Genomic DNA, 13,630 nt, shown 5'->3' on the forward strand with positions numbered 1-13,630 from the left:
GTGTGTTCTAATCATACCTGCCTCTGTAAAACCTGCACAGACAATTACCTTTGGCTGCATTCGCTACGTTTTTCTTGTCCTCTGTTTTCGGCTTTGGTGTTGCTTTGAAAAAGTTAGCTAAGGACTTGGGGGCCAGACCTTTCTTCCCTCCAGATCCTCGAGGGGACAGAGGGGGTTTCCTTGGCGAGGATACAACCTTTTTTGGAGAGCTGAACTTCCCTGAAATGAAGGAATGAAGCTTGAACTGAAAAGGAATGACCATGTTGCCATCACCCCCCCCCCCCTTCCACACACACACAGGCAAACCTACTGGGAGACTTGCTGTAACTGTTGAAGAAGCAGGGCTTATGCGCACTGACACTCTGTTGGTCCACCTGATGGGACTGCGTTGCTTCTTTAAGTTGAGCCAGGATCTGACGACCACTGCGCTGACATGAGGCGTTCACTTCAAACACCTGGAAAGATGGCATCACATGTCACATACAGTCTATGATACAGAGTGCCCTAGACAGAGGGACACAACACACTAACCTTGAAGCCTAGCTCCTGTGCACAGGCATACACAGCAGCAGTTTTTCCCACACCAGGAGGTCCGGTAATGAGCACAGTATTGCACAAAAACTCTTCATCACTATCCTCACCATCACGGAAGTCATCCATGTCCCGAGTGTCTGACCAACAGGAAATCACAATGCATGAATGCATCAACAGTGCCACACTATGCATGTAAACATACCATGTACTACCATTCCCACTGTGTGTTTGTAGACACTGCTGCTCTTCCCAGTGCCTTTCTGTGTGCACGGCTTTATTAGGGATTACGATTCTCATACGGTTTGTGACGGCACCAGATAATAATCTGAACAATAAGTCGAACATTTGTATAGCGCTTTTCTCCTGTTGGACTCAAAGCGCTCAAGAGCTGCAGCCACTGGGACGCGCTCAGGAGGCCACCCTGCAGAGTTAGGCAGTCTTGCCTTGAACTCCTTACTGAATAGGTACTGACCCTAGCCAGGATTTGAACCATCCCTAATCTCCCATGTCAAAGGCGGTGCACTTAACCAGTACACTTTCCAGCCACTATTCCCGGTGCCATTCTGTGTGTGAAACTGCATCAGATATTACCATTCTGTGTATGCATGGCTGCATTTGTTATTACTACTTCCATTGTCACTCTGAATGTGTCCAGGGGTGTTCCGTGCAGTTTACTGTATGCCAGAGCTGCTTTTGGCAGAGCTTTCCTGCAGTCTATTGACAGCTGCTGATAAGAGCTTATTAGACATATTGATCTAATCTTGGAAATACAGAGGTGAATCCTTCAGAAACTGTATGAAGAATAAAGGCTTATTTTTATTGTATGCTGTGCAAGAGTTCGGGTCTGCTTTAAAGAGTAACTGTTAGCCCCAAAACTGAAAATTAAATCTCTCTTGCAATGTTTTATTTACTATTTAAATGAGCCAAAAAGGCATTGTAGAAGTTAAAAATCAATATAATTTTTTTACTATGCATCCTTTTACCCAAGCTCCGGACGCAAAGCCGCATATCAGATACTGCTGAGCATGCATAGCATGCCTAGCTCTGCCCGACCCCCCTCTCCCCCCCAGGACCAGGTGCCGATATATGCTCACCCCAAACAGCTGACCGCTCTGATACGGAGAGAGAGCGGGAGCACTTCCAGCGCCGCCACCGCAGAGCAGCCGCCGCCGAGTCACATGTGAGAGATGCACGTGTCAGAGCGGTCAGCTGTTTGGGGTGAGCATATATCGGCACCTGGTCCTGGGGGGGAGAGGGGGGTCGGGCAGAGCTAGGCATGCTATGCATGCTCAGCAGTATCTGATATGCGGCTTTGCGTCCGGAGCTTGGGTAAAAGGATACATAGTAAAAAAATTATATTGATTTTTAACTTTTACAATGCCTTTTTGGCTCATTTAAATAGTAAATAAAACATTGCAAGAGAGATTTAATTTTCAGTTTTGGGGCTACTCTTTAACCATTTCAGCCCGCAGGGATTTTTCACCTTATGCATCAGAGCAATTCTCACCTCCCATTCATTCGCTAATAACTTTATCACAATTTATTGATCTATATCTTGTTTTTTCCGCCACTAATTAGGCTTTCTTTGGGTGGTACATTTTGCTGAGAATTATTTTTTTTTAGAAATGCATTTTAACACGATTAATAAGAAAAAAAAATCATGATTTCTCAGTTTTTGGCCATTATAGCTTTAAAATAAGCCACGCTACCATAATTAAAACCTATGTATTTTATTTGCCAGTTTGTCTCGGTTATGACACCATTTAAATTTTGTCCCTATCGCAATGTATGGCGCCAATATTTTATTTGGAAATAAAGGTGCATTTTTTCCGTTTTGCGTCCATCACTATTTACAAGCTTATAATTTAAAAAATGTTCGTAGTATACCCCCTTCAAATGCATATTTAAAAAGTTCAGACCATTAGGTAACTATTTATGTCAGGCTGCAAAAGCTCATTTAAACCTCTATTCTCCTGTGTTAAACAGTTTAGAAGGAAGCCAAAAAGGCAATACTGAAGTTAAAAATCTCTCTTACTATGATGTGTGCTGAACAGCAAGGCTGTTATTCCCAAGCTCTGAAGGAGGCCGGCAGAACGCATAACAGATACTGCAAAGCATTCTGGGGCTGCCTCTTCTCCCCACTGCAGTACCTTAGGTCATCCCCTTCATTTCCCTATCACGCCCTAAGGCTGCTTTACAGTGAGAAGTTACAGGCTCATGTTACAGCAGCTTCTAACAGCAGCCTAACTCACAGCACTGAAAATTCACAGGGCACATGTTCTGTATATACTGCAGGAGTCCGCTATTGTTCCTAGACACATGGCCAATTAATATTCACTGCACAGTGGTGTTGTCGATTAGGATCTTTTTTGTGAGTCGAATCATCAGGACGCAGGGAGGATATGACATCACAATTGGCTTCATAGGAGACAGACAAACATGGAACCTGCCAGGAGCATCATTCTCTGCAAATCCTATATAAAAATTCTGTGAAATCCAAATGTGGACAGTGAAATGCATATGTAATGTAAGTAGAGCCAATATTTAGCTACTGATATATGTGTTTTTTTTTCTCTGAGACCCTATACCTAACAGCTCCTCTTTAATTGTAATTTTTTTTTCCATTAAAAAATTTTTATTTGAGTAGTATTTTTGTTTGGGAAATAAACAGTTAATTTTTAAAGTTATATGTGTAAATTGTAATGTAAAAAATATGTAGATGTAGTTTTACTATTTGGCCACAAGATGGCCACATTGAATTTTTTTTCCCCTCCTTGTGCTTCCCGCTAAGCGGAAGCACAAGGGGATGCGGAAATTTTTCCGGGCAGAAAGACTGAAGCCTCTAGTTAGAGCGCTTCGGTTTTTCTGCTGGGGAGACGGATCAGTGATCGGGAACCATGTTCCCGTTCACTGATCCCAGGGCTACCGGGGGACGGCACGGGAGTGCGCCGAAGCGCAGCAGAGCAGCCGCCCGAACGTGATCTTCACGTCTGGGCTGCAGAAATAGTTAAACTGTATCAGGAATTACCATTTCTAGTGTCACTCTGCGACCTAGATGAGAACATTCCCACCGTCACTGTGTGTGACTTCATCACCCATTACTATTCCCAGTGTCATTTGGTGTGCGACAGCATCAGGCATTACCATTCTTATCTTTCCCTGTCTTCTGCACCTGAGTGCTCTTTTCCTCCTTCTCTGCTCGTATTTTCCAGTCTTGCAGCCAGCTACAAAATTAAAATGCCCATGTTAAGCAAGAATGCAAAGAACAAACATCACCTCTGTTCACACTCTCCCCCACTATGAGGGGCCTGCAAATCACCTGTGCAGCCGTTTGATTGCAGAAGAATTTCCTATCAGTTCACCGGAGCTCTGCGGTTGGTACTTCTCAGTCCACAGAACATCTTCCCACGCTTTACCTAATGCGAATAGAAATCAAGCATAAAAGTGTAGAAATAGCCAGTGGTATATAGTCTGCACTGGGTGCCGAAAAGCTCTGTACATACACAAGAACTTGGCCGATAACATCCAGCATGTGTATGGCGGCCGTGGATAACAGTGCATCAAACGGAGCAGCTTCCAGAAGGGTAAAGAGAAAAACGGCCTCAGTAAATTTCATCTTGCCACCACATGTAGACTGGCTACAGTCCCGTGGACTTTAAAGAGAACCCGAGGTGTGTTTAAAAAAATGTTATCTGCATACAGAGGCTGGATCTGCCTATACAGCCCAGCCTCTGTTGCTATCCTAAACCCCACTAAGGTCCCCCTGCACTCTGCAATCCCTCATAAATCACAGCCGTGCTGTGAGGCTGTGTTTACATCTGTAGTGTCAGTCTCAGCTGCTCCCCCGCCTCCTGCATAGCTCCGGTCCCTGCCCCCGTCCCTTCCCTCCAATCAGCAGGGAGGGAAGGGATGCAGGCGGGGACTGGAGTTCTGCAGGAGGCGGGGAGAGCAGCAGACTGACACTATAGAGATAAACACAGCCAGCTCTGACAAGCTGTTTGTCAGCAGCGTGGCTGTGATTTATGAGGGATTGCATAGTGCAGGGGGACCTTAGGGGGGTTTGGGATAGCAACATAGGCTGGGCTGTATAGGCAGATCCAGCCTCTGTATGCAGATAACATTCTTCAAACCCACCTCGGGTTCTCTTTAACAGTTGCAAATCTTAAGTACTTAGAGTAACTTCCACCTGTTTGTAGATGATCTTGTGGGCTTGGCCTTTACCATGCTAGTCTATTATTTTTTTCTTTGTTTTCTCAGGTCAGTGTGAGACACGACCATACCAAACAGTAAAAATTAATAAGTTTGTTCATTTAAAAGGAACCAGAGGTGTGAGGCCTATGGGGGCTGTCATATTGATTTCCTTTTAAACAATACAAATTGCCTGGCTGTCCTGCTGATCTTTCTGGCATCAGCAGTGTCTGAATAACATGCCTGAAACAAGCATGCAGCTTCTCTTGTCAGATTTGTCATATCTGCATGATTGTTCAGGGTCTATGGCTTAAAATATTAGAGGCAGAGGGTAAGCAGGACAGCCAGGCAATGTGCACGATTTAAAAGGAAATAAACATGTCGGACTCCATATTTCTCTCACCTTGGGTTCCCTTTAAAGGCTGCATGACTGCATGATTGGAGACATGTGGCAGTAACTGAAGACAATAGCTTTAAAGGGACTCCGAGCAGTGCAGAAACTATGGAAAGATGCATATCATTTTAAAGCTCTCTTTCTCCTCTTTCCAATGATATATAAACCCCCGCCCTACGCCTTTTAGTTTTCGCTATTTTCGTGATTGAAATTGCCGCAGCCGAGATTTCGATCGCGAAAATAGAGAAAACTAAAAGGCATAGGGCGGTGATTTAGGGGTCATCAGAAAGAGGAGTAAGAGAGCTTTAAAATGATATCCATCTTTCCATAGTTTCTGCACTGCTCGGAGTCCCTTTAAAATCATTTCAATCCAATATTTATAATCGTTTTAGGGCTACCAACAAATGTGGCCAGTACATTTCAGAATATATCTTCAGTATAAGCTATTCATTACCCATTTTCATGTGATTTGCTTTACCTGACATATCAACACACCAGACATCACTATATTCTCTAGGTCCAAGCTTTTAAGATGTACTGAGACAAACTGTTTTGTAGCCGAATGAATCAAAGTTTGAAGCTAATTTTGGAAATGGAGGCACAAACACTCTGGGTTAAAGAGGTCAGGGAAGGCATTTCTTATTTTGAGTACACAGTAGGTAGGGTAGTTGCTGGGTTTGAGCTACAAAAACTAGGAGATCAACATATCTATGGAGACCGTGTGATTTGTATCAGCACAAGATGTTTAATTTCAGGGGATAAACAGACTGGTCAGGTGGTATCTTACCAGCCAATTAAAACCTTCCCTTGAGCTTACATTGGTATTGTCTGCATAGTAAATGTAAACCTGGCCAGTGCCATCATTCTCTTGCTGTTCTTGTCTCCTATGTTACATCTACAGGATTACAAAACAAGATGAAAACACCATGAATGAGCAGTTTGAAATACTACCTACCTGTGTCTGGCGGAGTTTTTTTCTCCTCTTCTATAATCAAGACGTCTGGTTCTGGAGAAGGTGGATGCTCTTTCACAGATGCTCTGGATAGACGGCCCCTGCTGGCACGTGTAGATGGAGCACTGGTAGCTGGCTCTTCACCTGGATTGGTGGTAGCTCTTCTCCTCTTCCTGTTCAAGCCTGGAGAAGCTTTCCTCTTCCGCTTCGGCCCACCTCCTTCCTCTTGCAAAGGCTCCTCTGCAGACCCAACCTCTGGATTGAGGCTAATGCCCAGCATCTGCCCACCTAAGCAGCAAGAAGCATGGGAAAATGACTGTGGCTCTCAGCAGAGGAATGACACTTAGAAGCAGTGGCGTAGCAATGGGGGATGCAGAGGATGTGACCGCATTGGGGTCCTTGGACCAGAGGGGCCCTTCCACAACCGCAGTTCAATGGTGCTATGCTGGTAATCATCATTACTATATAGGCTTTGAATAGCGGTAATCATTAAACTGTTCCCCTCCTCTGCTTACACCTCTCATACTGTGGATGTCCTTGGCAAGATTTGTTATGTACAAAATGCTTGGGGGGGGGGGGGGGGGGGAGCCCAATACAAAACTTGCACTAGGGCCCAAACTCCTTAGCGATGCCACTGCTTAGAAGAGCATGCTACACTACATACCAGGCTTAGTGGAGTCCTGAAGTGCTAGATAGTCCTTCTGCTTCTTTAGTAATTGGGTGAAGAAACGTCTCACTGGGAATTTGGGGTTATGCCACCGAATCTCCTCCAGAAGGCAGCTTTTAACAACCTCTGAAAACACATCCCTCCCGGGCAACTGGAAGAGAGCAGAAATTATTAATGTTTAACCTCCCTAGTGGTACTGACGGTTATACACGTCAATACAAAACATGCTGTGAGCAGTATTGGCGTACATACACGTCTCCTATGTTAGACCCTTGCTTGACACATTTTGGCAAGTTACAGGGAAAAAAAAAAAAAAACAAGGGTTATGAAAATTAATCGGAACACTTTTTGCACAGAAATTCTGGGGACATTGAATGCCAGGGAGGTTAAAATAATGCCAACAACTTCTGCTAAAAAGTAGCTACTTTAGCAACAAGTAATGTGAGCAAAAAACAAGGGCAGTACAGTCCCTAGATTTGTACAGCAATACTTGTATTAAGTGTATATATAAGTGGGACTGTGGGCAATACAGTCCCACTGTCTTCTGTTATATCAGATTACAGTGCAAAAGGATATTGAGAGGACATGAGCTAAAGTGTATCTGCAGCAAAAAAAAAAAAAAAAGAAGTGCCCCTGGGGGTGTATACCTTATTATAGCCCCGATTATATTCTCATCTGAGGAGGATCATTTTTAGCTTATGTGTACAGATTTCAAAGGCTAGTGACTGTCACACAAACTTAGAGAGGGAGTTACAGAAGAGAGTAAAAGCGCATGAGAAATTCTGTATTCGGAAGTGGAAACTGATCATTAGACAGTATGACTAAAGTGGGAGAAGAAAATTTGGGGAATTCAGGTTGTGTGTAGATAGGATGCATGGGAATAGTTTAGTAACCTATGGTGGAATACGTTAACAGAGAGCTTTGTAGGTCAGTGATAAGAGCATAAACTAGGCTGACTGACTTTTCCAAAAGGAATTTCTCTGGAACAGCTGCGTCAAAGATGGAAAGTTGGTAATAATAGCATGGTTTCTATTCAGTTCTATTAACTATGAAACTTTGGGACGGTGAACAAAGAATTTAAAGGGGCACTATGGCAAAACATTGTAACATTTAACCACTTTACCCCCCGCGGTGCGGATTTCTCGGTCCCTTTTTCCACCGTTAACACCAAGGGACGGAGAAATCCGCACCTGACGTCGCTCCCGCCGCTGTCCGCGCGCCGCCGGCCGGAGATCAATGAACGGGAAAGACGTTCCCGTTCGTTGATCCAAGCCCCCGCAATGATCAGCTGCTTCTACGAGAAGCAGCGCGATCATTGTGAGAAAAAATAAAAAGTTTTCCAACCTCATAACACTTCGCTTGCAGGACGCATAACCAAAAAGTTACTGTGGCCATCTTGTGGCCAAATAGTAAAACTACACCCTAAAGCATTTTTCATATACAAATACATTAGCTATCCACAAAAAAGTAACTCATTACCGCCCACACTCCAATTTTTATTATTTTTTTTGTAATTAAAAAAAAAAATTACAATTAAAATAAAATACATAATTAGTTTCCTTAGGGACTGAACTTTTTAAATATTTATGTCAAGAGGGTATAACACTGTTACTTTATAAACTACGGGCTTGTAATTAGGGATGGACGCAAAACTAAAAAAAAATAAAAAAATAATGCACCTTTATTTCCCAAAAAAATATTGCCGCTAAACATTGTGATAGGGACATCATTTAAACGGTTTTATAACCGGGACAAATACATTTCATGGGTTTTAATTACAGTAGCATGCATTATTTAAAAACTATTAAGGCCGAAAACTGCAAAATAAATTTTTTCCAACTTTCCCATTAAAACACATTTAGAATAAAATAATTCTTGGCATAATGTCCCACTTAAAGAAAGCCTAATTGGTGGCGAAAAAATATAAGATATAGTTCATTTCATTGTGATAAGTAATGATAAAGTTATAGACGAAAGAATGGAAGGAGCGCTGAAAGGTGAAAATTGCTCTGGTGCTCAAGGGGTAAAACCCCTCAGTTGTGAAGTGGTTAAAATATGCGCAAACAGACAAATAAGTATTTTTTTTTCCAGAGTAAAATGAGCCATAAATGACTTTTCTCCTATGTTGCTGTCACTTACAGTAGGTAGTAGTAAGAGACAGGTTTTGGACTAGTCCATCTCTTCATAGGGGATTATCGGCAAGGCTTGTATTCTTTATAAAGATATTCCCTAAAAAAGATTTATATAATGATGCTGGCCAGCTTCCCTGCTCCCTACACAGTTTTTTGGCAGCTACGTGCTTTTGAAAATAATCTCTGAGAATCCCTATGAAGAGATGGACTAGTCCAAAACCTGTCGTTTCTGTAAGATTTCTACTACCTACTGTAAGTGACAGCAACATAGGAGAAAAGTCATTTGCGGCTCATTTTACTCTGGAAAAAAACACATTTCTTATTTGTATATGTTTGCACAAATTTTAAAATGTTTCGCCGTAGTGCCCCTTTAAGGAAAACCCCACCAGAGAAGGAACCAATAGCACAGAATCACTATAGAATATTTATATAGTGTTAAAGGGAACCAGAGGTGAGAGGGATAAGCAGGCTGACAGGTTTATTTACTTTTATATAATACAGATTACATGGCTGTCCTGCTGATCGTCTGCCTCTAATACTTTTAGCTATAGACCCTGAACAAGCATGTAAATCAGATGTCTATGACAAAATCAGACAAAATTAGCTGCATGTTTGTTTCAGGTGTGTAATTCAGACATTACTGATGTCAGAAAGATCAACAGGACAGCCAAACAACTGGTATGGTTTAAAAGGAAATCTAAATGGCAGCCTACATTCTCACCTCAGGTTCCTTTTAAACAAAAATTTAAAAAGGATCCTGCCAATCTACCAGGTGGTCCTATGTAGCCTTACATACTCAGGAAAGCAGGCCGCAATTATCAGTGGCACTGGCAGTCCCTGTAATTAATCTATCAACTATATAAAGCATAGCTCCAATTTTTCTTCTACTGTCTTTTCCACTGCTCTCTCCTCTGGTCTGCTCTCTATATATCTATATATATTTGGGAAAGCTGTTTTGCATGGCTGCCAGCTGTTACTAGAAAGGGAGTGATTACGCCCAACTTCTACGTATGCACAGGCAGCATCTTTATGGATGCAAGGCTCCTTTCTCCCTGTGAAATGAATGTGACATGATAGTAAACACGACAAAGTTTCAGGAGGGCGGAGGGAGGAATTTCCTGCATTGTGCAGACTTGTAAACCAATGAGGAATACAGATGGAGAATAATTTCTGATGAGATCTGGCTCCATAGCATGTCCTATGCAGCTGTACCACTGACATTTTAAGAACACGGTAATGTATTGAGGCGTATCTGTCCAATATATGAGCCACAAGACATTGGAATCCATATTTCAGGCTCCAAGGATACCTCCAGCCCTCATCTACCAACTAAAACAAACACACTCACCGAAACCGGAAGCTGAAGGTAAGACCGAGACTTGGAGCAGCTGGTAAAATCTCCAATGGACAGAGAGGATTGAGTAGCATGTGAAGCATCCAGGGACACAGCTGCGACTTCTCTCAGCAGAGGGCAGAGTGGCATGGCCAGATTCCACTGCACACATCCTGCAGGGTCAGATAAGAATTGTCAGTATGAAATAAACCAAAACAGAAGTTAAAAAACGGGTGCATAAGGGCCAGTTCACACAGGCGACCGCCGGCGGCTCATTTCGCGATATCAAACGCTTTTCTGGTACCACGCAGAAAAGTGTCTGGCAATGTATCCCGTTGGATCACGGCAAAACCCACAGACACTAGGCGCTACATTAGGCGTCTTGGAAAATTATGTAGACCGCAGTGCTTGCGCATTTAATGGTAAATGCAATGGGATGAACGCTACCATTCATCTCAATGCAACATACGGCACATCCTGGCGGTAAACGACGTGCACGGACGCCGGCAGCTGTCCGTCTGAACTAAGCCTTAAATAGGCAGGAGAGAGAAGCTCGGCGACTCACCGTCTCTCTGCTGCACGTGGACGACAGTCTGGAAGGAGGAGCTGGACAGAAAATATGCTTCTCTTAGTGCAGTAGTTTTGGCTATGTGTCTCCTTAAAGAATCTGGCAAGCCGCTCATAAGAAATTCTCTCTTAGCTTTGAACTGCTCGTCATCCTGAGAATTTTCTGATGCTTCAGAACTGAAAAAAAAATCACCAGTTGTAAAAGGTTGTCCATTACAACACTAGAAAAATGCACTCCATCAGCTCTCCAGGTGAAGGGGAAGAAAGGGCAGGAGACAGAGGTGTGGTATGGAGCAGTGCGGGCTGGAGACAGAGGCGTGGTATGGAGCAGTGCGGGCTGGAGACAGAGGCGTGGTATGGAGCAGTGCGGGCTGGAGACAGAGGCGTGGTATGGAGCAGTGCGGGCTGGAGACAGAGGCGTGGTATGGAGCAGTGCGGGCTGGAGACAGAGGCGTGGTATGGAGCAGTGTGGGCTGGAGACAGAGGCGTGGTATGGAGCAGTGCAGGCTGGAGACAGAGGCGTGGTATGGAGCAGTGCGGGCTGGAGACAGAGGCGTGGTATGGAGCAGTGCGGGCTGGAGACAGAGGCGTGGTATGGAGCAGTGCGGGCTGGAGACAGAGGCGTGGTATGGAGCAGTGCGGGCTGGAGACAGAGGCGTGATTTGGAGCAGTGTGGGCTGGAGACAGAGGCATGATGTGGAGCAGTGTGGGCTGGAGACAGAGGCATGATGTGGAGCAGTGCGGGCTGGAGACAGAGGCATGATGTGGAGCAGTGCGGGCTGGAGACAGAGGCGTGGTATGGAGCAGTGCGGGCTGGAGACAGAGGCGTGGTATGGAGCAGTGCGGGCTGGAGACAGAGGCGTGGTATGGAGCAGTGCGGGCTGGAGACAGAGGCATGATGTGGAGCAGTGTGGGCTGGAGACAGAGGCGTGGTATGGAGCAGTGTGGGCTGGAGACAGAGGTGTGGTATGGAGCAGTGCGGGCTGGAGACAGAGGCGTGGTATGGAGCAGTGCGGGCTGGAGACAGAGGCGTGGTATGGAGCAGTGCGGGCTGGAGACAGAGGCGTGGTATGGAGCAGTGCGGGCTGGAGACAGAGGCGTGGTATGGAGCAGTGCGGGCTGGAGACAGAGGCGTGGTATGGAGCAGTGCGGGCTGGAGACAGAGGCGTGGTATGGAGCAGTGCGGGCTGGAGACAGAGGCGTGGTATGGAGCAGTGCGGGCTGGAGACAGAGGCGTGGTATGGAGCAGTGCGGGCTGGAGACAGAGGCGTGGTATGGAGCAGTGCGGGCTGGAGACAGAGGCGTGGTATGGAGCAGTGCGGGCTGGAGACAGAGGCGTGGTATGGAGCAGTGCGGGCTGGAGACAGAGGCGTGGTATGGAGCAGTGCGGGCTGGAGACAGAGGCGTGGTATGGAGCAGTGTGGGATGGAGACAGAGGCATGATGTGGAGCAGTGTGGGCTGGAGAGAGAGAGGCGTGGTATGGAGCAGAGCGGGCTGGAGACAGAGGCATGATGTGGAGCAGTGCGGGCTGGAGACAGAGGCATGATGTGGAGCAGTGTGGGCTGGAGACAGAGGCGTGGTATGGAGCAGTGCGGGCTGGAGACAGAGGCGTGGTATGGAGCAGTGCGGGCTGGAGACAGAGGCGTGGTATGGAGCAGTGCGGGCTGGAGACAGAGGCGTGGTATGGAGCAGTGCGGGCTGGAGACAGAGGCGTGGTATGGAGCAGTGCGGGCTGGAGACAGAGGCGTGGTATGGAGCAGTGCGGGCTGGAGACAGAGGCGTGGTATGGAGCAGTGTGGGCTGGAGACAGAGGCATGATGTGGAGCAGTGTGGGCTGGAGACAGACGTGGTATGGAGCAGTGTGGGCTGGAGACAGACGTGGTATGGAGCAGTGTGGGCTGGAGACAGACGTGGTATGGAGCAGAGTGGGCTGGAGACAGAGGCATGATGTGGAGCAGTGCGGGCTGGAGACAGAGGCGTGGTATGGAGCAGTGCGGGCTGGAGACAGAGGCGTGGTATGGAGCAGTGTGGGCTGGAGACAGAGGCGTGGTATGGAGCAGTGCAGGCTGGAGACAGAGGCGTGGTATGGAGCAGTGCGGGCTGGAGACAGAGGCGTGGTATGGAGCAGTGCGGGCTGGAGACAGAGGCGTGGTATGGAGCAGTGCGGGCTGGAGACAGAGGCGTGGTATGGAGCAGTGCGGGCTGGAGACAGAGGCGTGATTTGGAGCAGTGTGGGCTGGAGACAGAGGCATGATGTGGAGCAGTGTGGGCTGGAGACAGAGGCATGATGTGGAGCAGTGCGGGCTGGAGACAGAGGCATGATGTGGAGCAGTGCGGGCTGGAGACAGAGGCATGATGTGGAGCAGTGCGGGCTGGAGACAGAGGCGTGGTATGGAGCAGTGCGGGCTGGAGACAGAGGCGTGGTATGGAGCAGTGCGGGCTGGAGACAGAGGCATGATGTGGAGCAGTGTGGGCTGGAGACAGAGGCGTGGTATGGAGCAGTGTGGGCTGGAGACAGAGGTGTGGTATGGAGCAGTGCGGGCTGGAGACAGAGGCGTGGTATGGAGCAGTGCGGGCTGGAGACAGAGGCGTGGTATGGAGCAGTGCGGGCTGGAGACAGAGGCGTGGTATGGAGCAGTGCGGGCTGGAGACAGAGGCGTGGTATGGAGCAGTGCGGGCTGGAGACAGAGGCGTGGTATGGAGCAGTGCGGGCTGGAGACAGAGGCGTGGTATGGAGCAGTGCGGGCTGGAGACAGAGGCGTGGTATGGAGCAGTGCGGGCTGGAGACAGAGGCGTGGTATGGAGCAGTGCGGGCTGGAGACAGAGGCGTGGTATGGAGCAGTGCGGGCTGGAGACAGAGGC

At 46.9% G+C, this 13,630-nt stretch overlaps 1 protein-coding gene across 3 annotated transcripts in view; it reads right to left on the bottom strand.

Annotated features, from left to right (window-relative positions):
• Window positions 1-13,630, bottom strand: part of ATAD5 (ATPase family AAA domain containing 5) — a 66,216-nt gene that overhangs the window by 30,982 nt on the left and 21,604 nt on the right. For all 3 annotated transcript variants that reach the window (XM_068263223.1, XM_068263224.1, XM_068263222.1), the window contains exons 7-15: window positions 10,766-10,944; window positions 10,216-10,373; window positions 6,733-6,886; window positions 6,072-6,356; window positions 3,854-3,950; window positions 3,679-3,758; window positions 532-671; window positions 311-455; window positions 49-219 (exon numbers count right to left, since the gene is read on the bottom strand). In XM_068263223.1, the coding sequence (XP_068119324.1) occupies window positions 49-219; window positions 311-455; window positions 532-671; window positions 3,679-3,758; window positions 3,854-3,950; window positions 6,072-6,356; window positions 6,733-6,886; window positions 10,216-10,373; window positions 10,766-10,944 (1,409 nt within the window). The remainder of the gene's footprint in view (window positions 1-48; window positions 220-310; window positions 456-531; window positions 672-3,678; window positions 3,759-3,853; window positions 3,951-6,071; window positions 6,357-6,732; window positions 6,887-10,215; window positions 10,374-10,765; window positions 10,945-13,630) is intronic.

Source organism: Hyperolius riggenbachi, chromosome 12, assembly GCF_040937935.1.
Source record: "Hyperolius riggenbachi isolate aHypRig1 chromosome 12, aHypRig1.pri, whole genome shotgun sequence".
Classification (NCBI taxonomy): domain Eukaryota; kingdom Metazoa; phylum Chordata; class Amphibia; order Anura; family Hyperoliidae; genus Hyperolius; species Hyperolius riggenbachi.